Source organism: Manihot esculenta, chromosome 12, assembly GCF_001659605.2.
Source record: "Manihot esculenta cultivar AM560-2 chromosome 12, M.esculenta_v8, whole genome shotgun sequence".
Classification (NCBI taxonomy): Eukaryota; Viridiplantae; Streptophyta; class Magnoliopsida; order Malpighiales; family Euphorbiaceae; genus Manihot; species Manihot esculenta.
In genome coordinates this window covers 36,044,633-36,068,337 of record NC_035172.2, presented here as the reverse complement: position 1 = coordinate 36,068,337, position 23,705 = coordinate 36,044,633, and the positions used below count along the sequence as shown (strand labels likewise).

The 23,705-nt window shown below is 33.6% G+C and overlaps 4 protein-coding genes and 1 non-coding gene across 6 annotated transcripts; 1 reads left to right on the top strand and 4 right to left on the bottom strand.

Annotated features, from left to right (window-relative positions):
- The first annotated feature begins 1,261 nt into the window (after positions 1-1,261).
- On the top strand, positions 1,262-2,296 carry LOC110627723 (protein MKS1). Its single transcript, XM_021774077.2, has one exon. It carries the CDS (start codon positions 1,369-1,371, stop codon positions 2,068-2,070), a length of 702 nt encoding a protein of 233 aa, XP_021629769.1. The 5' UTR covers positions 1,262-1,368; the 3' UTR covers positions 2,071-2,296.
- A 1,388-nt stretch (positions 2,297-3,684) lies between these two features.
- LOC110628762 (uridylate kinase) lies at positions 3,685-7,572 on the bottom strand. Its single transcript, XM_021775563.2, has 7 exons — positions 7,230-7,572; positions 6,348-6,489; positions 6,215-6,268; positions 5,651-5,742; positions 4,735-4,961; positions 4,411-4,587; positions 3,685-4,144 (listed from the first exon to the last, which is right to left on the bottom strand). The coding sequence occupies exons 1-7, from the start codon at positions 7,421-7,423 to the stop codon at positions 4,035-4,037; spliced, it is 996 nt and encodes a 331-aa protein (XP_021631255.1). The 5' UTR covers positions 7,424-7,572; the 3' UTR covers positions 3,685-4,034.
- Positions 7,573-8,038: 466 nt separating this feature from the next.
- On the bottom strand, positions 8,039-12,895 carry LOC110628697. Its single transcript, XM_021775490.2, has 6 exons — positions 12,677-12,895; positions 10,163-10,248; positions 9,342-9,836; positions 8,977-9,198; positions 8,759-8,883; positions 8,039-8,490 (listed from the first exon to the last, which is right to left on the bottom strand). The coding sequence occupies exons 2-6, from the start codon at positions 10,246-10,248 to the stop codon at positions 8,381-8,383; spliced, it is 1,038 nt and encodes a 345-aa protein (XP_021631182.1). The 5' UTR covers positions 12,677-12,895; the 3' UTR covers positions 8,039-8,380.
- On the bottom strand, positions 11,009-11,109 carry LOC122721410. The gene has a single exon (XR_006348089.1). It is a non-coding gene; the product is annotated as a U6 spliceosomal RNA (small nuclear RNA).
- Positions 12,896-13,765: 870 nt separating the features above from the next.
- Positions 13,766-21,809, bottom strand: LOC110627782 (WD repeat-containing protein 44). Of its 2 annotated transcripts, XM_021774145.2 has the most exons (7): positions 21,658-21,809; positions 17,072-18,904; positions 16,883-16,973; positions 16,586-16,743; positions 16,353-16,484; positions 16,173-16,266; positions 13,766-14,756 (listed from the first exon to the last, which is right to left on the bottom strand). In XM_021774145.2, exons 2-7 carry the CDS (start codon positions 18,020-18,022, stop codon positions 14,191-14,193), a joined length of 1,992 nt encoding a protein of 663 aa, XP_021629837.1. In that variant the 5' UTR covers positions 18,023-18,904; positions 21,658-21,809; the 3' UTR covers positions 13,766-14,190. The 2 variants fall into 2 exon arrangements, with proteins under 2 accessions (XP_021629837.1, XP_021629836.1); XM_021774144.2 differs by lacking the exon at positions 21,658-21,809 and having other exon boundaries at positions 17,072-20,722.
- Positions 21,810-23,705: the final 1,896 nt, after the last annotated feature.

Here is a 23,705-nt window from a genome sequence, read left to right as displayed (position 1 = left end):
ATTATATTCACACTTTAATAATATATATTTATCAGGAAACTACGAGAATTGGGGATCCAACTTGAGATCAATATACATATTGGATATTGATGCTTTGAGATACAGATCCAGAGAATAGAGTTTACAGTAGGAGGTTATTCCTCTCATTTTATTCCTTCTCTTTTGTCTGCTAGTGATATCTAACGCTTTTTTTATTACAGTACCACCTGTTTTTATCATGCAGGTCCGTATGTACGAAAACGTCAGATGCCCTCTCCATATTAGACGGTCATTTAATTCTTCCAGTGCACGTGAGAGTAAGGCTGCGAAGTAATTAGACTGACTATCCTCTCTCATGTCAAATCATCAAGCTGAGTTTTTTCCTACTGATGCTCCATGGGTCTAGATCAAAATTAAAAACATTAAACCGATTTATCGTAAAAGTTTTATATGCTTTGGACCGGTACTACTCTCTCGAACGTGTTCTGAACGGTGAAATATGGCGGTCGTCAGGCATAAATATCAAATTTTCATTAATTGATCAGCTTTCCATTACGTGGTATTGAAATTATTAAAAGGATAACCTATGGGAGAGTTGAAGTCATCATAAGCTAATCATAAGGAAAAAATATATATATATAAATTTTGTAATTAATAATTGTTTGATGATAAGTTTCATTATATTTTTATCAAAAATAAAAATTAAAGTTCCAACTTTAAATAAAGTATTATTAAAAGGGTATATGCAAATCTCAACAAAATTAATAAACTATAGAAATATAAATCTTTAAATATTATAGTAAATAATTAAAAAAATTATTTTGAGAGAAAATAAAAGTTATTTACATCAATCATTATTGGAACATTCCTTAAGCTCGCTTAATTATACATAAAATTGTTAATTTATGTAAAATTATTATTTTCATTAATATTTTATATTTAATTCTACTTTTGAAATATCATCATAAAAATATTTATTTTTCTTTTCTTGAATTAATGCTGCTTTCAACCAATCACAATCGTTATCATGCACGTGTTTTCCAATTGACTTTTATTTTCCTCTTTATTCAAATAATCTCATTGGATTAAAAACCAGAAATAAATGTAATATCATATGAAATTTATTTTTAATTTTATTATTATTAATATTTTAATATTTCATTGAATTTTTTATTCGTTTTCAAATTTTAAATATTTTATTAGCACAAAGAAAATAATTCATTATTCATAAAAATAAAAAAAGTAAAACTATTAATTGATTATTCAAAAGTCGGACAAAAAATAATTGCCTCAAGAATTGAGAATTCACAAAGGTGCCTTCATCCCCTTCTCCCTCTCTCTCTCCCAGCCATATAATTAATACAAGCCCAGATCCACTAGGATCTGATCATGGACCCCTCCGGCTTTCCCACCGGCGGGAATCCACCTCCACCGCCAGGACGGTCAAGGCCACCGCAGCCACCACATCTGCAACCGTCAAGTTCACCATCACCATCACCACCAAAAAAACAGATCCAAATCCAAGGCCCTCGTCCTACGGCACTTAAAGTCCATCAAGCCTCTCACAAAATCAAGAAACCACCACTTCCTCCACAGCAGCAGCCGGTGATCATCTATGCAGTCTCCCCAAAAATCATCCACACCGAGGTTTCAGACTTCATGGCTGTGGTCCAGCGCCTAACGGGACTCTCCTCTGGAGACTTCTCAGGCGACGGAGAAGTATCACCAGAAGCAAGATTAGCTGCAACCGAGAAGGCAAGTCCAAGGGATAGAAGCAGTGCTAGCATTGAAGAAGGAGATAATCTCATGGGCATGTTAGAGGGAGTGGAGATAAGTCAGATTCCGGGGATCCTATCACCAGCACCAGGGATGTTACCTCCGGTGCCATCTGGGTTTTTCTCGCCGGTAACAGACCCAAAATTCTTTTATGATATAAACAGTCCATTTGGAAGCAGTAGTTTTGTGGCGAGTCCTTCAACTTTGTTATCAGCTCCTATATTTTCTCCATTACCTTCACCAGATATCTTCAACCTGCTCATGGATTTTGAGGAGGAGAAGAGGGGGGAGGGGGTGGAGGAGGTGGAGGAGTGATTGATGGTGGTGGTGATCGGTTGTGTTCTCCGTATTGACTGAGAAAGTAGTGGTTGATTATTTAAGTTGACTGACCTTTGTTTGAAGTGTATGAGAAGAAAAGTCGAAAAATTTATTTTGTAGATTTTTGTAATTTTGAGACTAATGGTAATTGTCATTTTTGTAGAATTTAATTAATTAATTATTTATTTATTTATTTATAGAGGGTTAGTGTATTTAATGGGTTTCCATTAAAGATTTTTTTTTTTTTTTTGAAATTTGTTATTAAAAAATTTACGCTTCCTACGATGTAGGATGTTGGACGAGAATCATGTACTAGTTCTATATCTTAAAAGTTATGTAGTCAATTAGAGAAGAGATAAACGAGACAGAAGCGTACTTGAGGGTTTTGTTTTTTGTCGACGGAAAAATGGTTTCGACCTCTTTTTTCCCGGCGTTCTATAGTTGTGTTTCTTTTCTTTATGTTAATATATTTTTCTTTAACGAGTGAATTGTTAAATCTGATTTGTTACGTGGATTTGTGATTTTGGCCTTGGCTATGTGCATATCGTCGGTGGTCTTAGACATTTCGGCACTGGAGCTTACTGAGGCTCATTCCATTGACGTAAATTAAAAACGCCATGGGCTGACTCTGCCTGTAATGGCGGCTGACGGTGGAGTTGACAGCCTCTTTTATTCTACTGGTATTATTCTAGATGCATGTTTAGATACCTCCTGTCTCTTTGTCAATAAGATTAATGGCTTTGCAGTGTGCTAGGCAACTGTACTTGTAGCTGTTCTCATTTTGTTTCTATCGGCGCTTTAAAATTTTCGGTCGCGTTCTCTTTCCCGACGAGATATAGTCGATGACTCAGTGGGACACCTATGTTCATTTGGCGGTGTACAGCTGTCCTTACAACTGATGGGTTGAGTTCTTTTTCATTGTGCTGTAGATTAAGCTTTACGTTTTATTTTTGTAATAACTTTGTGTTGAAATTCACTGGGTTTTTAAATAATATAATTATCTTAGTTGCATGATAAACAAAAAGAAAAGTTTATTTTTTTCTAAAGAAAAAAAAAGGACTAATATTGATATGACTGAATAAGCTGTTTGCATTCCAAAAATTCTCGATCCATTCAAGTCATGCCGATTTATTTACTCGCAATTTTAATCTGGTTTAGAACTTAAATTAGCCAATTTAATTTTGGGGTTGTTCTGAATTCAATCGGAAGGGACAGTAATCATGGCTTCATATGCTAAGGAAGGGCTGAAGTTCTTTTCTTAAATCCTCAAAGAATGGCTGAAGAATTGACAAATAAGATTCGATCTTTACATATACATATTTTCTTAAAATAATTGGAAAATTTTTATTATTTAAGTTTTATTCAGTCAATCCACTATATATTTTACAATATTATAATTATAACTAATAAGCATTGTTAGTTTTTTTTTTTTCCCATTATATATACCCAAGACTAAAGTAAAAATTAAAAACAAAATTTACAAGTAGAAAAACTTTATTTATTTTCCATTTTGTAAAATTGCTTTACCATCTACATTTTCTTTCAGCACAATATGGAGATATTAACTATATTTTCTATAAAGCAGTGCCTTAATCTGCTCAGGAATCGCATGTGTTAATTTCCAGAAAAATAATCTAATTTATTTTAATTTCTCTCTCCATTCAATGTATTGTACGCCAATAAATTCATTTTATTGGCTTCAAAATTCAGTAGTTGAAAAGAAATACAATAGTTGACCAAATTATTTACAGAATCAACCGAAATAAGTATCTCAATTACTCAACTCGGAATTTGGAGATGCCTTACCTTAGAACTTTTAGCAATGCTCTTATCTCCAACTTCCAAATTAAAATTCCAGAATGCTTCCAGGGATGAATCTTTTGGCATAAATTATAGACACCCTCAAATCTAACTCCAAAATGCATTAAAAAAAGCCACCAAGCAAATGACATTAAGCAATATCATGTCCTTGCAACTGATGTTTTCGCTTCCCCTCCGATCAATGTCCCAACCCTTTCTCCCCTTATTGCTTTTGAGATGTTTCCAGGTTTGGATAGATTGAAGACGACAACTGCAACAAGAAGTTGAGTGCAATAAGCACATGTAAGGTTAGCAGACTAGAGGTGCCAATCAACTTTAAAATGCTGCTATAAGTTTTTCCGGCCAGAAATAAGTAGAATAAAAGAAGAAAGAGGAGGGGGGAAAAGGAAAAGTTGATATTAGCTGCAGAAAGATCAGAGCAATATTACCATTACCTAAGGCTCACCAACATAGAGAAAAAAGAAAAGGGGAAAACAAGGCCCTACCTATGAGTTGATGCAATGAATATAACTATACCTGGAATATTATTTTCATGGCACAAAGTAATGGCAGTCATGTCCATCACTGAAAGATCTTTTGAAGTCACCTCATGGTAAGTTAGGGTTTCAAGAAGGCGAGCATTTGGATTTCGCCTAGGATCATCATCATATACCCCGTCAACATTTGTAGCTTTCAACACAACTTCTGCATTAACTGCATAAGCAATTTAATATCAATATCATTGCAGAAGTTATGGAGGCGCAAAATTGCATATTGAATCAGGAATGCAGACAAGTGAGCAATGCGAATATCCTAGAGCATTGAAATGCAAATAGAGAGATCTGATACAGAAAATATTACTTTCTGCACAACGCAAGGCTGCAGCTGTATCTGTGGTGAAGAATGGATTCCCAGTTCCAGCTGCAAAAATTACAACTCTTCCTTTTTCCAAATGCCTGACAGCCCTTCGACGAATATATGGTTCTGCAACCTCTGACATGCGAAACGCAGTCTGAACCCTTGTTGGAATGCCAATACTCTCCATGGTTGCTTGAAGAAATATAGCATTCATAACAGTGGCTAACATTCTATAAGACAAGTGACACAATAATAAGATCATCATACAACAGAAGCATACAAGCTTCTCCCCTCGGTTGAGAGAGAGAGAGGGGGGGAGGGGGGGAGCAGAAAGCCAGATTTTGAAAGGGATGGGCACAACCAGAACATGATTCTATATTGTACAACAGCCAAAAAAGCCCTTCTTCGACAAGATCTAAAAATTTAAATTAAGCACTCTATTGCATTTTTTACTTCCAATCGAATTCTGTCTTTATTGATACAAAAGCAGCTTCAGTTAGGTAAGTTTACCAGAATTTCAATAAAACCTGATAATCAAACTTGTTTCCATATCCATGTTTCCCCAACGGAATTCAACAGAGGTTGAGATTGCACAGCCAATCAGTAATGAGTACAAGAATGAGATTGTTTCAATTGAATTGAATGTCCAATTACCAAAAGGAAATAATAGATTAATAAACAAAAAAAGGCAGCTATAATTAGTTAGCTCTTATTCTTGTTTTTCCCTTATTTTCCAATTTTATTGAAGTCAGAGTGAACATCGTTAAGTTTCATGAGATACTGACTATATATATAATAAAAGTGATCCACACTTTAGAATCAAGGTTCCAAATTTAAAACCACTCTATGCTGAGATTTTCTTGGTATTAAAAGTAATCAAGGCAATGATGACTGAGTACCATAAAGTTCAAGAAATTACCCAATGTAGTCAGCAGAAGAACGGTCAAGGCCACTACTTCCCGCCCAAGAGGATCCACGGAATATATTCCCCCCACCGACCACAATTGCAACCTGAAACATTTGCCAGAGATGATAAGATACTACAAAGATAGAAACCAACACGAATATATCAAATTTATGTTCAAGTTTGTAATATTTCTTATAGTAAAACTTCCATAATTGCCCTGCATTAAGTGGTTGTTCACCCACATAGGAATCTATTTCAATTTCCATCCAAGTTAGATGATTTGCCTCTAATCTCAAGCAATTAGTACCATAAAAAAAGATGTAAAACTTGGAATAACATGAAAATATTTGAAATATTTCTCCAAATAAGGATGTTTCATCCAGAAAGATCATATGGCTTCTGATTCATTAAAACAAATTTGTACAGGTAATCACCACATGAATGATTATACTCCATGCTAATCAATAAGAAAACACAAAAAGGATATAAGCACAACTAAGAATACAAAAATAGAAGGAAAAATGAATAAGAAAATATATGTCAAAATATGCATCCATGGGCAGGTTGAAGTTTAACCTCAATCCCCAGGCGTGTCACTGAGGCAACCTCTCTTGCAATGGCCATTGTGATCTATAAAAAGAATTTATGCATCAGCATCAAGAAAAAAAGATGCCAGAAACATAATAACATAATCATTCACATCCCTTACCTTTGGGTCAATATTTTGCATATTGTCTCCAGCAAGTGCTTCTCCACTTACTTTGAGCAAAACTCTTTGCCATTTATAAGATGGTCTAGATGAGCCAGTTTCATTCACTCCAAAGGCAGCCATGGATGGCATTTGAGCCTGCCTGCTAAAAGATTCTTTTTAGGGGAAAAAAGTGAAGAACTAAGTACAAGTATCTAAAATGTCCCAACCCCAAAACCATTGCATAAGCTCAGAGAGATAAAAATTCAGAGGGAAAAAAGGTTCTACAATTTTTGGCAGCGTAAGCAATGGAGTCTGCAAGAGAAAAAAATCATTGCAATGTCCCCAGGATCCAATAACTAGATAAAATATGAAGCAACACTCCACAATCACATAGGGATAAGTTGGGTCTAGCAAGAACTATATAGCATCTTCAGGTCTAATCAATTTATAAGGACGGAACATTAAACAAAAACAGGGAGTTGCTAAATTTTACCCTCTAGAATATGCACGAGTCCTTTTTCATCTTTCCTCTACCTGGCAATAGCAAAAGACCTACTGATTTAATCTAACCCCATCCATATCTTCATCTCTGGCAACTAAGCATAAGGAAAAGAATGCAACTTTACAGCCGAATCGTATCTAAACTTGTTATTCAAGCAAAAAGTCCATGAGGAGGACACGCTTACATTAAAGATTATTTACAGTAAAAAGGGCAGAAGTGGACTTCAAGTATAAAATCATAAAGACAAATTATTTCCAGATTGCTATTAACTTCATCATAAGCACAAGAGCAAAAGCATAACACTCCACACAGAAATTTTCACAAACACCTATAACACAGAAGAAAACGGAAAAACTGACTAATCCATACCCATCAAAACATACACCCACTAACAGTACCTCACAGTCATAGGGTCCGAGGAAGGACCCGTTTCATAACAGCAGTGAATCGCCAACGGTCCATTTGAGCTGTTATGAGCCCTCATGAGGCGGTGGTGATGCATTTTGAAAGGAATGAAAGAAAACGAGGAAGAAATAGAAGGAGCGACAGGATTAAGAGAGTTCACAGGTGCAAAGAAAGTAGAGATTGCCATCAAGAAACCGGAAAGTGAAAATTTATTATCAGGAATAATTCAGAGTAAGAACAGGTAGAGATGAGTTTTTGAAAATAAGCAGAGGCAGCCGCCAGGCTTTCTCTTTCAGAATTTCAGCAGTGCGGTTCAATAACACCAAGGAGGCAAGGATAACATGATTATATTGTTCCAAGAGAGGGGGAAAAATATCTCTTTTGCTTTTATTTATTTATTTGATAAAAAATAAAAATATCGTAATATTATAATTTCTGAAATTTAATAAAAATTATTATAATTTATCTTAAGCCACAATTTAATATCTAAATTTTATTTTAAAAATTTGCTGTTAGTCAATATAAATTTAATAGTTAATTTAAATTTAAGAAATTAAATTGCTATAAAATATTAAAATTGCATAAACTGAATTGTTTATAAAAAAATTAAATATGAAGAATTAAACTATAATATTGTAACAATAAATTTTAATAAAATATTATTTTATTAACAAAACAAAATTTTAAGATCGAACAATTCTTATAAAAAAAAAGCAGGAATTTAATTATAATTTTTATCAAATATCAAAAATTATATTTTAATATTGTGATTTAATTTTCTATAAAATAATATTTTTAATATTATTTTGTTCGCATTTTAATGCAAATGCTCTAATATCTATAGTTACTTTGATAGACAGTATATAATAATCAAATCATAAGGGCCTTAGATTTTTTTACATTTCCTTCTTCGAAAGAATCACATATGATTCTGATTCACTGGAAGCCCTAATCCCAATTCAAAGTTCAAATGTACAGCTTCTTCCTTTCTCTGATGAAATGTGATTTAGACTTAGGTTTTGCTTCTGAGTGCTTTATCATCATTTGCTTCTTGCATTGTAAAGCTCGTGCAAGAATTCTAAAGGAAAGCACCTGGGATCAGACACAAATCTATTACTTATGCTCGAAAAGAAGGCATGGCTATTCACTTCACAGGATCACTTCCTTTATATTGTGAGAAAGTCGACTGCTTCTGAAGACATTTTTGGCTGTTTGGTTTAAACAATCCCCATAAATAGTATTTCTTGCAAAAACCTGCCAATCAATTCATTTAGGTTAATGGAACTTTAAAGAAATTGCAGCAATTTTGCCAATTATATATGCAATATTTCACATTAGTATCAATTGTAACCAAATTTGATGCTAAAATCCTCAATTTGTTAATATTTCACTCCATTGTTCTAACTCTCTTTAGCATGTTGGAAGTTTTAGCAGATGCTCTTCCAAGTATGGATACAGTTGACACCGACGTGGAAGGTTGCATATATTAAAACTATAAAAAAGGGAGAGGTAAATAGCTTACGCCAAAGTTCTGGAGGTAATTCACGAGAAGAGAAGATCAGCAGTTCCACGTTGTTTATAGCTGTCTTAAGTGCTTGGTCATGAATGATTAGGTTATCCATCAGGTCATCAAAAAGCTTTTCATCCCTGCCCAAGGACAAATGACAAAACAGAAAAAAAAAATCTCGAAGACTAGACCCAAGAAGAAGCATAGTCCAAAAAAATCACATATGAGACAACCTTTCATGTTGAGGGAAAAAATAAAGACCGATACTTCCATCAGTTGGTGATTCTATCTGAAACTTCTGGGGCCATGCTTCGGATCTAGAAACAATGGCTACATTCAATCGCATTGGCAATGCTTTTGCTGCTTCCACTACTTGCATGCAAGCTTTACTTGATAAATGGGCCATGAGTCCAAAGGAAATTGAGTTTTCCTTATTTTGGATTCTCAAAGTTCCCCTATCAAAAAGAAAAAGCAAAATTTAGCTTATAGAAGCAGAAGGGAAAGAAACCACCTTCCATGTGTAGCAACCGATAGAATGTTTAATGGCTGGCCATAAGCCTGACGCTAAAGCATAAGACAACCAAAGAGAGATTCCTACCTCCAAATTGGATCAATGATTGGCTGCGCATGTACATATATGCTGGCTTCTGAATGTGGTATTTCTCTTGATATGTTCGATGAATGAGCATTAATGGCAGGATCTAGTTGACAAGAATCAACTTCAGCGCGTTCAAAAGAATCAGACTCCTCTTCAGAACTGGAATCTTCAAGGACCAACCTTCTCTTCAATTTTTTGAACTTGCCATTTCCAACATTATGGGAAGAAGTTGGCAGCCTTTCTATCTTCTCTTTCTGGCTATCACTTGTAGGCTTCTTTGCATTAATCAACCTTTCTGCATCTGCACAAGCCTCTGCTTTTACTGCAGTGAAACTGGCCTGCTTCCGCATCTTTATCCTATTCAACCTGATTTCAACAGCTTGACTAATACGAGCACTTTTAATTGATGGATTAGGACTAGGCTTAGCTTTTCTTGAACTACATTCCTCACAAGTCCAAATGCCATTTTCATCACCTTTTCTTTCAATACAATAGCTAAAAACACAAAAAGAAAAAAATTTAAAAAATACAGTATATCCCGTCAATATCACAAAATCCATTACCAAAACAACCAGATGCAAGGAATGGGACAAGTAAAATAGAGTAGTTGCCACCATCAGTTTGATGGAAACAAACAAATCTGTTTTGGTTTTCAAATAGTAGGAAACAAAAAAGAATCCAACTAAAACTTCCACGAGATTTTAACTCTAAATACATTTTGTTGTCTCATATGGGGTGCTTTATCAAATCTTTCAGTTATCAAAAGTGAACTACCAGTTCTAATTTATGGATGAACATGATGAGGTAACCATTATACATACCTATGCTCGGAGGAAACTCGACACTTGACACAGTATACAAGACGCTTCACGTCACCTTTATCCCCACACTTCTGGCAAACATTCATCTACAACAAGAGGGGGGGAAAGGTTATTATTGCATGTTATAATACTATGAAGAGATATATATAAATGAGACAATTCAGACAAATAAACTCATGTTGCTTTCATGAATTTGATCATGTGAATGTGGATCATCTGATTGTACACTGATTTCAAATATCCTGAGCATATGCAAATTGCGATACATGATAAAGTTAGTTGCAAGCAACTACTCAAGGATACAGCAAGTGACTAAAAAATGATAAAATTCTGACATAAAATTGTAACTGAAAATTACTCAAGCAACATAGTTTGTCAGGAAAGTATTGACTGATGGAGCAGCCAGCAATACAAACTTGGTAGCAATGTATCACAAAAGGGTCATGCTAAAAAAGAGTTCTTTCTAAGTGGTACGTATTTTTATTATTATTATTACTATTTTTCATTATTTGATAAACAAAATTTTATTAAAGATGAAACCAGAAAACCTTAACACGGCCACATCCAAACTAAAACCTGGCCAGTAGAAAAATAGATAAGAGTCTAAGACCAAAATCAAACACAGCAAACATCAAGCAGAGCAACACAGATACAAAGGACTCTCAAATAGAACTGAGAACAACATGCAAGACAACACCCTGAACCGGCAGATACAATCAGGAAAAGGCAACAAAATCTTCAGAGCGATGGATACCCTGCTTGGCTATAGAATCTATAGCATAATTAAGAATGTCATTAAAACTAATTGGAGGGAGAGACTTTAAGAAACGGACATTAATAGTATTTTTTAATTTGGACCATTTCTCGGTTTGTCCCATGTCAACCTTGCACAGGGGCAATGCTAATCTTCTTTATGTGCAATAGAATAAAAGGCATGGAAATCAGGGAAAAGATGGACAAAACAACCAGCATCCCAATTCAAATTAATTGGTTGCTAACAAAAAGCTTGACTGAATGAATTCAATGCTTATTGTCAAACTAAAGTATGAGCTGCATGGCTATAATGCGAATAGGAAATGACAGTTAAATTTCAATCCAAATAGTCTCAATTTGTTCTTCATCAACAAATATCACCTTTCTAATGGAAAATTCACCAAATAAACTTGACTGATGTTTCAAATATCTACATGAAGGGTTGGAAAATAAAATAAACAAATTCATAACCAATACTAAATTAGCACACAAAAGATGCATCCATGTCAAACAGAACTAAACTCTCTAGTTATGGAAACACACAATTTTGTAACAAGCAACTCGGGCTTCCCTTGATTCACTGAATAAAATAGCTATTCCATGCAGGATAGAATAACTATGCTTCTCTTCAAAAAACTTGTATTCCAAATACTTGGCCAATGTTATTCTATGTATTAACTATCTCCAACAAAAGTTTAGATTTTGGAAAATAGATTTCTTGGAATAATTATTCGACATTTAAATTTGAGACAAAGGTTAGAATGACTATTCAACATGAAATTACTATCTGTATCCTATTGTATACTATTTATGAACTGAATGAATGCTAAATACCTGAAATCAAGTAACAATGAAATTTGGCACAAGAGCACATTAAATATGTCTGCATAAATAATTACTACCTCGACAAACATTAAGAACTTTATATTCCAAAACATGAAAAGAACCTACAACTTAGGCAGCTTAAAATCAAACTCAACACGTCATCTTTAACCCTTCTCCAGTTGCAGCAGACTGACTTTCATTTTTGGAAAGAAACCCTGAATTTTTACAATTCACAACAGCTGCTTAGTCAAAAAAAGCTTATCTCCACTAGCAGAGAGTTATGCCTAAGGACAAGCTTCTACGAAGTTGTAAATATGGTGTTAAATTTCTGCTGCTACTTCATCATACAACTCTCAAACCAATATAGTGATATACATATCCCCAATCACCAGAAACAGTATATTTACTTGCCCTTCTTAAAAACCTTCAATTCAATGATCTACTGGCTAATAAATAAGAAAGGAGCCTTAAGCCTTTGAAACAATTTGAGTTCAAATAATACACTATATCGACCCAACTCAGCATTGTTTACATATCTATGTTCAATCACAGATTCAAGGATCTCTAACAATTTTCTTTTGATACAACAGCTAAGTCTGAATTGCTAAATCCCAAAACATAAATTTATGCATTCATTCATACAATAGTGACCAACAATTAACATCATATTAAATATCAATAATCCCACGATGCCTTCAAAACAGAAAATTTAGAAAATACCCAATTCTCAGAACAATTGGAAGCATGTACTACCAAACAAAGAAAAAAGCCAACACAACGATATTTCATGCGCCTGTAACAAAATAGTAATAATAATAATAATCGTTGGTTAAAGGTTCATCCGTTTCGCTTTCATGCATTGTTGAAAACACAAAACTCATCGTAAAAAATCGAAAATTTCCTACTAAATATCAGTAAGTTGCAAGCAAACCATACCTTCTGAAAAACAGTGCAAGTGCTCCAAATTTCAACACCAATTCAAGTTTAAAGTTAATCACCAGCATATAATCACATGCAACAGAGGATTTGTGAGAGAGATTAAGGGAAAAGAGTAGCGCTTTGTCCTTTGGCAAAAGATTTTGCAGCATACAGCAAACAAGGCAAAATACATAGAAAGGCGCGATAAGAGTAGGAAACTAAATTGAAATCTTTTGGTTTTGCAGCGTGACTATGCACTTTTTTTATGTAATTAATTTTGTTATAATTATTTTTTTGTTATAATTATTTTTTTTTTTAAATGGAAAGGCTATATTTTTTTTAAACGGAAATTGAGAAGTAAAATTTAATATCTCTCATTTATTCAGGTGTATTTATTATTAATAATTTATTTAAATATTAAAATTTAAAATTTTTCATATTTATTTAAATATATTTATCATTAATAATTTATTTTAATGTATTTATTATCGGTAAATAATTAAAGTTAAATATTTAAAAATCACAAAAAATATAATAAACTTAACCTCAGCTAATTTCACGGAAAAATTTTGGAAGCAAAATATACTTTCTATGTTTTAACGTTGAAAATGATTTTAAACAAATTAATTAATAAAAATTTATTTTAGTATTTTTATTTTTTAATTATAATAAAAATAAAAAATAATTTTTTAAGAAAATAAATTTTAATGATGACAATTTTAATCCATTTAATGAAATGAAATAAAAATGCACATATAAATCTTATAACTATATCAACTAGTTAAAACATATATATATTTCTTTTTTACTTGTTTGAATGATAATAAGCATGAAATAACTTTTTTATAAATTGATATTTATTATAAATAAAAATGTGTAATTTTTTCTGCAAAAGAAATTTTACAAAATATAATATTTTTATCATTATAATTGATAAATACTGAAATATATATATTTTTCAGATTGTATTTTTATGTATAGTCTAATTTTTAGTTACTAAAAAGTTTAAAATTATTATTAGTATTAATTAGATAATTTTAAATTAATATATCATTTCAAGATATATAATTTAATTTGTATTAAATTAAAATATTTTACTCGTTAGTATAAATTAAAATAAATATTATATTTCTTTGTGGAATCATATACATGTAGAATAAATAATTCACAGAAGGGAAGAAAAAAAAAATGCCATGGCTCAACAGCAAGCCTGAATCTTCACAAGTCTAATGACATGAAAAGAATAACAAAAAATACACCAACTTACAAACCATGTCAAAAGACTCATCATGCATATTCCTACCAAAGACTTTCAGCTTCATCCATGGTAGCGTAGCTAAAGAGAGTCTAGAATGGAAATTTGTCACAAACTCGGTTACTTCAGTGAAGAGCTAGCCTCTTAAGCTGGCTGCTGATTAGCTCGCTCGAAAGGTAGATGACCTTGGATAAATCATAAGGTGACTCAAGTTCCCCTTCATTAGCAAGGCCAGCAGGATCTGATCGGGGATCGGATTGGATTGGTTAATACTCAGCTAGAGCCTTACAGGCAATCCATAGTTGTGGAAAGTCTTGATTGTTCCATCACATCCTGCTGCCACAATAACAAGTCCCCACGAATCGGATAGAGCAAGGTGGCCATTAGTGCTAATCATCTGCTGCTGCTGCTGAAAATCTTCGTAGTGCTGATGCTGACATTCCTCTTCTGCAATTGCTACATCCCAACAAGGAAGTCTCTCTTCAGGCCAAGTTGCAGAGGCCCCTCTGCATGGACCATCCATGAAAAACCAATTGCCAAGAGAAAAACGTTCTGAATCTCTCCTCCATGAAGCACCATCTTCAGTTTGCTTCATATTCTGAATGTGATGACCACAACCTAAGCCTTTCGATTCTGCTCTCATCCCTGACCAAGGTACTGCAACTGAGACACCTTCGGAGAAGAAATGCTCACAAGATCTCACGGATTTTACGTGTTTAGACAATGGGGTGCAGAATCCATCATAGTTCCAGACATAAACTCGACAGTCCTCTCCGACTGAGATAATATGTCTCCCACTTGAAGTAAATGTAGCAGACATTTGACTTCCTGACTTTGATAGACCTATAATATTAAATTACAGCTTTAGTATAATTGCACCACATGATTAAATAATGAATAATAATTCTATATGAATTGACAAGACATGCATAGGAATGCGATAATTTTAAGAGCTTGCAAAGTTATTCAAATGAGTTCAGATTCATTGTACTGATCAAGTGCATAGTACCATAGAGAATATAAATCAGATCATTGCACAAAAAGGTAAATGATACTGTATCTAAGCAATGGATACAGCTGGGAGGCTAGTTGCAAAGAAAAATGGAAGATGTTAGATGCAATGAATGTGTTGAATTATATAAGTGAGTAGGGTGCATTGTCCAAAAGGTCGGTGTGAGGATCTCAATAGAATGGACTGGCATGGATGATTGTGAAATATCAAGAATAATGATCCCAAAGAAAAGAGTCCTTAATTTATGGAGATGCAGCTTCTCCAACCGAGAAAAAGAAAAGGAGGGGAGGGGAGGAAAAAGAAAGAGAAGGGTATGAGAGTGTATCAAAAAGGTTAGAAACTTTAGAGAATAATCGTTGCATACAGCAATTCAATAGTATCATAACATGTTGAATAAAAAAAATTAAGAGGAATTATATTGAAAAAGCCCAAGAAATTGAGAATACTTTTGAAAGCCAGGAGGAAAAAGGAAAAGAAAAGAAAAAACTAGTAGTTTCCAAGAGATAAGATTGTGTATCTAATATACACTAAATGCATATTTGCATATCTATATTTTAGTATTTTTATCTATCAAATAACTCAACTTTAATCATGATCTAATAAATCCCTAAATTTTAAAAAAATATTACTTTTAGACACAATTTTACCAAATTCATAGTTTTAAAGTTGTCTTTAAAAGTAATTTTTTAAATTTATGTTTAAATTCATACTTTTAAAGTTGTGTTTAAAAATATTTTTTCAAATTCATGGTTTCAAATTCATGTTTTTTTAAAGTTTAGGTATTTATTAAGTTACCATTAAAGTTTTGATATCCGTTGTTTGATGGGTAAAGTCCGCGTGTACACGTATGTATTTATGTATATACGTATTTTGTTCATTCCAATCATCTAATGGAACAGTATTTTACTAAAGAGTTGCACATTAAAAAGATGTATTTTGTTCACGTATGTATTTTGTTCATTTGAATCATCTAAGGAACAGTGTTTTACTAAAGAGTTGCACATTAAAAAGAAAAAACAAAACACAAATATAAGTAGAGGTTTTAAAAGGGTTGTAATTTGCTATCAGTCACCATCTTGTATGAGTTTATCAAAATCCAACTTGTGTTTTGATCAACTTATTTTGCAATGTGTAGCACTACTCCAATTAAAAAGATTACAAATTGCCCTTTTAGAAATATAACACTGTGATTGAGATTAGAACAAACAAATCTAGTATAGAGTTGAGTAAAAATAAATAAATTTTACCTTTATATTTGTGAACAATATCAACTCCATCAAATATACGAAGCTTTGAATCTTCAGAAGAGATCAGAACTCTTTGAGAACTTTCCTGAGAAAACTGCAAGATGGGTAGACACCAGATGTTAATAATGAACAAACTATGGTTAGCTCAACTTTCTTTAAAACAAGACCTTCAAGGATCACCTGAATGCCAGTAACTCTGTTGCCTGAGGTTTTTTTTCTGCCTTGAACATGTATCTCAGCTTCAAGCTGAAGATCATTGCCTGATGCTCCATAGAAGCGGCAAGTGCCTGTAATGGAACCGACAACAAAGCCCTGCATGGATGGAAGGATATGATACAGTTAGAATTTTAACATGGCAAAATTAATGTTGTAGAATAAGTTCAAAGAAGGAATTGTAAGATCCAGACTCATACTTTTCCATCTGGCCTATAGCATATAGCAGATGTTACATCTCGAGCATCAACCCAATCAACAACTCTCTTCTCTGAAACTCCCCAAATTCGAACTTTTCCATCAATCGAGCCACTGATGAAATAGTTTTCATCAACTGGATTGAACTGAATGCATGTCACTGTTGCCATTCAAAGAAATGATACAATTTCAACCAATCAGGAGGAAAAATAAACAGAAAGTTTGCTCAATTAATAATCTCCTCTCATTGAAATAATATCCCAGAACAAAATGGTGAAGGATGGTCTTCTGATATTTACCATAATTAGTATGGTGAAAAACATTCAAACAATGATCAGAACCCACTTGCCATAGGCGAACAGTTTTATCCTCAGAAGAAGAAAGAAGACACTGCAATGAAGAATGTTCAATTTAGCTTAACAGCTCAGTCAAAATCCATTGATATAACAATCATGTAAAGCTTATAAAATAGTTTCTGGAAGACTCACATTGGAATTGGACCATGCCAAGTCTAATACATCACTGGTGTGGCCATGATATTCATGCACTGGTGACTCTTCAATCTGAAAAATCTTCTTAGGAATGATGACTGATGTATGGCTCATCTTTTTAGTATCCAAGTTGTATTTGCTTTCTTTCAAATTGCCTTCAGATGCAAAAGACTTGTGAGAGGCATCCATTGATGTAACTCGCCAAATGCGTACGGTCCCATCTTCTCCACCGGTTGCCAGATACTGGCCATCAGGACTGAACTTCATTGTCCAAATAATGCCTTTGTGAGCTTGAAGCTCTTGTCCCTTATAAACACCTGTAAATTCCATGCACCTCTTCTTGTTCTGTTTCACCTTCATTCTGTTTGTTTTGGTTGCCTCAGAATTCAGCTTTGATACCTTGGATACACATGCATCTTCTATTAGCTTCTTCTTATGTACAAAGAATTTCCACCAGCTCTTCATTTTCAGCTTTCCCTCATCAGAATTTTTACATTCTTCTTCACAACTCTGCTCACATTCTAACATGGAGGAAGGAGACTCAGAATTCTCATTTTCAAAAGCTTCATTTGTTTTATTATCAAACTGTTCTTGCTCCATTTCATCAATCATAGAATTGGCTTCAGAAGTTCTTCCCCCACCAGAACAAACCAAATTTGTCTCTTCCCCATATGTACACAAAGCTGAAGAACTTGATTCAGCTCCACTGCAATTTACAATCCTATCTATGCTAACAATCTCGTCTCTCTTAGAGGCCAACTGAGCCAAACCCATTCCGCACAGAAACCTTTGGCGTCTCTCCTCAACACTTTTTGGCTCTTTCAACCAGATTTCATACTCTGAATTATTACACGCCAAGCCCTCTTTTGCTACAATGGACTCTTCAAGTGACAAACAATCCGTAGAATCAAAGAACAAATCATCCTCTCCCTCAAAAGAATTCAGCATGTCTTGAACAACTTAACACCAATATTCCACATAAAAAACCATTGTCCTAAAACACTCCCTCTAGTTGGCCAAATCAAGTGCTAATAACCTCTCATATAAACCCAGCAAGGCCACAATTCACGGACCGAGTTTTGCTCTCTATGGTGTGTAAAATATTCTAATGGAAGCTACAGACTCAACTGAATATACAATTCAAAAGTAAGGGCAAGTACTAGGAACCAACTCCAAACTCCACCACAACCAATGACAAGTTGACAAATATGTTGAAAGCCACCAAAATAATAGAGATGCCAACACAAAATATACTAAAAAAATCCCACCTAAAATCCGGAATTGACAACAATAATCAAATGAAGGAAACAGAGACCAAAGCTTCTAGTACCTTGGTTTCCATGCAAAGCAAAGACAATCAAAGACTGTATCACCGACTCTCCCTTGAATGTGGGTTGTGTAACAAGTCAAGAGGAAGCGTTTACACAACTTTGAGCACATATAAAACAAAGCCCACCCATCAAACCCAAAGCTTCCTCAAGTGCTATGCATCGAACCCAGTTTGCCAACTTATAAGAGAAAATGGCGGAGAAAGGAAAGTTGCATACATAAATTCAACCAATAAATGAATGTAACAAATGTCAAATCACCAATGGTGAAAAAGGGTCCTCGAGATCTGGGATTTTGTGTAGGGGAAGGCCGTGAGGATGAGCGGATGGAGGGTGTAGAATTTTTTTTCTTTTGCAAGCGCACGAGCGACAAACCCGAGCGGCTAAATAGGCCCAGGATTCAAGAAGAAGATAGTGTTGGGGTTCAGCCAGCCAACTGTTACTGCATGTATTGCTCTCGTTTGTGTGCCATGATGATTCTGCAGCAGCCAGCCACCAGACTCTGTAAAAAAGCCGAATTTATTGATATTGGTAACTAAATTAGGCAAGTTTGGTAAGGATTAGAGAAAGGCCCGAAACTGATTAGTAATCCAATGAAAATTATATAATATTACAAAAATCCAAAAATTCACACACCCACAAGAAGAATCTATAAACTATAGCCACCCAATTCAAGAAACTTTGAGCAGACAATAAAACAGACGCTTGTAATAAATTGCGAAAAAATTCAAAACCCATTTGGACTATTTGAAAATGAATTAAAATCTTGGTAACCCACTTGAGGAAACTCAAATACAAAGCTGAAAGTCAATCTTAAGCCGAAGAAAAACAAAACCAAAATAACAACAAAAGAAGTTAGTAAATAGGACATTAATATAGCCGTTTAAATAAGACTACGCAGTTGAGTTTTGGGTTGTGTGGCTTTCTGTTGAGAGTTTCTAAGAAGGCATTAATTGTGAAATTTACAACAGCATAACAAAGTAGAAAATGAACCAATCAAAAAGCCTGTGTGATACTACTAGTAGAGTAGTGGTGGTAGTGGTAATAATAGGCACAACTACGACAACAGCTACTATCATCTTATAGCCAGAGAGAAGAAAAAAAAAAGCAGCAGAAAGCGATTACTCAGCAGTAGTCACTTTACTAAGGCCTATAATAACCTCGGACTTTGTGTTTGTAGTGTAATGTTTTATTTTTAGCATTAAAATATAGCTTAGAGAAGTAAAGAAGCTACTTGGTCACCATTTTCTGTTTCTGGGTTCCTGTGGATTTTCTGTTTTTGTTTCATTTCTTTTCTATTTAGACAACATAATTCCGGCTTTTTTGGGTTCTTGTTGGCTTGTAATCCCCTCAGTGAAATACTTCTATCAAGCAAGCATCAGCCCATTTGATATAAAAAGATAAAAACTTCTTCTTTTTACTGATAAGAGTTTTGATCCAATAGAGCATCCACTTGTACTAGCAAAATCTAGTTTTTTCAGAGCATTTGATCACATGAACTCAGCTTGATATCAATATCATTGATTACAAAAGTACCCTTTTCATTTTGTTTGTTTCTATTCACTATATCATGTAAAAGCTCTCAGTTTCTATCCCCGATTCTACAGAATCAAATCCCCATTTCTTCTTCTTACATGTATAAAGATAGTTTTCTCTATGAGAAAAATGGGTAATGGAGATCATTTAATTCTCTGTTGTTATTCTCAAAGAGGATTTTGTCTTTTCCTGGTGATGTATCTGCTCAGTGATGTAGCTAAGGAACTCACGTGATTGCTTGAATTCAGAAAACAAAAATGAAAAGGATCACATAGAAATCAGAGTGAGACTCATCAGCCATAGAAAGATGCGATTTTTCTCAAATACTCGCATTGTTCAGCTATATGAAATGAGACCCAGAATAAAGAATGAGAAGGAAGAACATGAAAAGATATGATTTTTCTACTAGACAATTGTACGGACAGCGTGAAATTTTAAGCTTTTAGAGCGGGGAACCGTACGGACAGGACATGGAGATGGAGGCTTCGGAGAGAGAATCAGAGGAGCTGAATTGTGAAGTGAGATAGAGAGAGAGATGATAAGATAGGTGATGGTCCAGTTATCTATCAATGTGGATAAATTTCAGCATATCATTTGATTTTGTGTATAACAAGGTGATGTGGAGGTATATGATTTGATCTTTGGAAGCTTCTGAAACCTCTTTATTAGGGTCACAATCTGTGGTCCCCCAAATTTTCTCTCCCTTCTTCAACCGTCTGATTTGGAAGGGACGATCCGTGATGATGGGTTTGTGTTGTGTGGACCCCAACCAAAATTGCAGTCCAATCCAATTCCAGTAAATGGGAAATCATGCATAATCTTGGGCAAATATTGGGTAACCTTCAGAAGGGGATTTTTTTTTTTGCAAAAAAACATTTTGGTATTGAAAATAAATAATTTAACACATATCCAATGCAGAATATGTATTTTAATAAAATAAATTAATTCAAAAAAAAATCTATTTGAAACATTATTGATTTATATATTGCAAAAAATTTAAAAATTTTTCTCTTAAAATAATAAATTTCAACCAATGAGGGGAGAAAGTTAATAATAATAATAATAATTTGAAGGGGGGGGTTTGTGCTGGCAAAGCCATTTGTTGCCGGTTTTCAATGACCAAGAAAGATTGCAACCCACACGAGTTCTGCTTCATTATTGTACATGCTTTTATATTTTATATAAAAAATCAAAAAATAATTCTCAACATATTGGATTCAATATTTTCCCTACACAAAAAATGATCTCAACTCACAAATTATAAAAATATTAGATTTTAAATAACAAAAAATTGAAAATTCTGATTATTATTTTTTGATACGTAATAAAAAAAATGCAAAAAATAATTAAAAATAACATTAAAAGGAAAAAAGAAACCCCCAGCTGTCGAGTAAGTGGGATACACACTGAGCTTGAGAGTAGGTCCTACTTTAGGCATCAAAAACGACATTATCTATTCAATTATTTGTTGCGTTAAAGCCCTAAAAAAGCTTCAGCTACTTTTCCTTACTATTGAAGAGAAAAAGAGAACTGTGACAATTGCTTCTTCCATGGAATGAGACTCCATAGTTATCATGTAGAAGAAATTTTCTCTTAATCTTTCTTTATATTAATCCCCTCATTTTCCCATGCACCAAACAAAAAAACTTACAAAAGAACCCCTTAAGCCATAGAATTCTGATGAAATGAAGGGTGTGAGAGCAGAGAAAGATCACTGACCTGAAGTTGATGGGGTTGAAGAGAAGAGGCCGGCAGTCTCTGCGAAAGAAGACTAAGAATGTTTCTTATATAGGGAGGGAGAGAGAGAGAGAGAGAGAGAGAGGCGAATTCTACAGCAGGAAATGGTCCCTGAGGCTAGTTGTTAATATAGGAGCAAACGACCCCTTCTCTATCTTCTCTCGATTTGGTCTCATTTAATTCCAAAAGTTTGCATGCTTATTTTCTTTTGACGTAAGCAATTATAATAATCAACCTTTTTGCTTAATTATGGGAAAATCCATATTTTTTAATTGGATTTTGCATGCCAAATTAATCCAAATCATCCATTCCTTAATTTATTTTATATAAGAAAATATTGACTACCCACAATTGAAATCACTCAATATTCAATACCCAATAGTCAAATTTAAGAAAATATTATACCAAAATTTACATATATATTACAATTAATGTATATCTCATATTTATAATTCAATTTTTCAAAAATCATATATTAATTCTATGAATAATAATAATAATCATAATGATATTCTAAAATTTAGAAAATAGAAATTTTAGCTGGGTGTAAATTTGTCTGGAGAATAAGACGTCTCTTCCCTTTTATTTATTTTTTCTGTAAGCTAGTAACATCTAATCATTTTTCTGCTATAGTGTCACATATTTTTGTCATTCAGATCTGTAGATACGAATGCGTTAAAACTCCTCTCCACACCAAACGACCATTTAATTTCGCCGGCTCCCGTGCGGATAGAGCCGCAAAGTGATTGGACTTACTATTTTCCCTCACGTCATATCACCAAATTAGACTATCTCCTGTTGGACTTGCCCATCCCTGATCTGATCTATCCTATGTATCCGGATTGAGACATGCGATATTAAGTCAATTTTCTTAAAAATGATTTGATGGGCTTTTTAAATCTGTATTTTTCTCTAGAGTAAGACCTCACTCTTGGCAAGGAAAGTCCAACCGCCATCATATAATAATATTATTATTTATTCATGCTTGAATTATATATATGTTAAATTAAAATTGAAATAATGAATGTGAAAAATATAACATCTTTGGAGATACTCAAATTAATTTATTTATTGTAGAAAAGATACTCAAATGTATCTTCCAATGATCTCATTCATTTAAAGCCAAAAAGTGCATTTTGATTTCTTCTCTGTAATTTTATTAATTAGTTTTATATTCATGTAAAATAATTGAAAAATAAAACTTTATTATTTTCAAGTGAATAACATGAAAATGTTTTTCAAATCTGAATTAAATAATAAAAATATCATAAAAAATTATGAAGGAAAAGGGATGGCCAAGCAGCAAAACAACAGAGCATAGTGACACCTATTAATTTTATTCTTATAGTATTAAACAACAGTTAAGCATTGATTCTCATTGGCTCACCAAATCTAGGGATTGTGTGAGCCCTTAATTATAATATTTATTTTTCCTAAAATTAATTAATAAATAAATAAAAATCTTAGACCCCACCCACATGCTCTCTTGTTTCACCTGACTTGCTTATAATTTTTGATAATTAAAACATCATTAGAGAGTTTCATCAAGATATGAAGATCCTAAAATTTCATAAATTAATTTAAATGAGAATCAGTGAGGCCATGTGATCATATATTTGACCTACCTACTTCTTGATTTTCTAAAATATAACTGATTTACTTTTCAGATAACCCTAATTTTAATCATATGGGACAAAGTAATTGGATGATAACACCTTTTGTGTCATCATGCTATTTAATTTACTTCTTTATTATAGTTATGTGTTGTACTAATGCCATTCAAGTATCAAGTTTAAGCCATTGTAATTACAAGATTGTCCTAAAATTATTCAAGTAGAATTTTATCATCGACGGATTTCCTACATTTGGGATAAAACGGGCCCTAAAGAAGAATGCAAATTCAAAATCCATTAGGCTATCCTCAAACAGACCGATCCAATACTGTAAATCCTAATTCGGATACGTGGGGCGGACCGAATCAATCATGAGTCCAGATCCAATAGAAGATAATCCAATTCGGTGATATGATT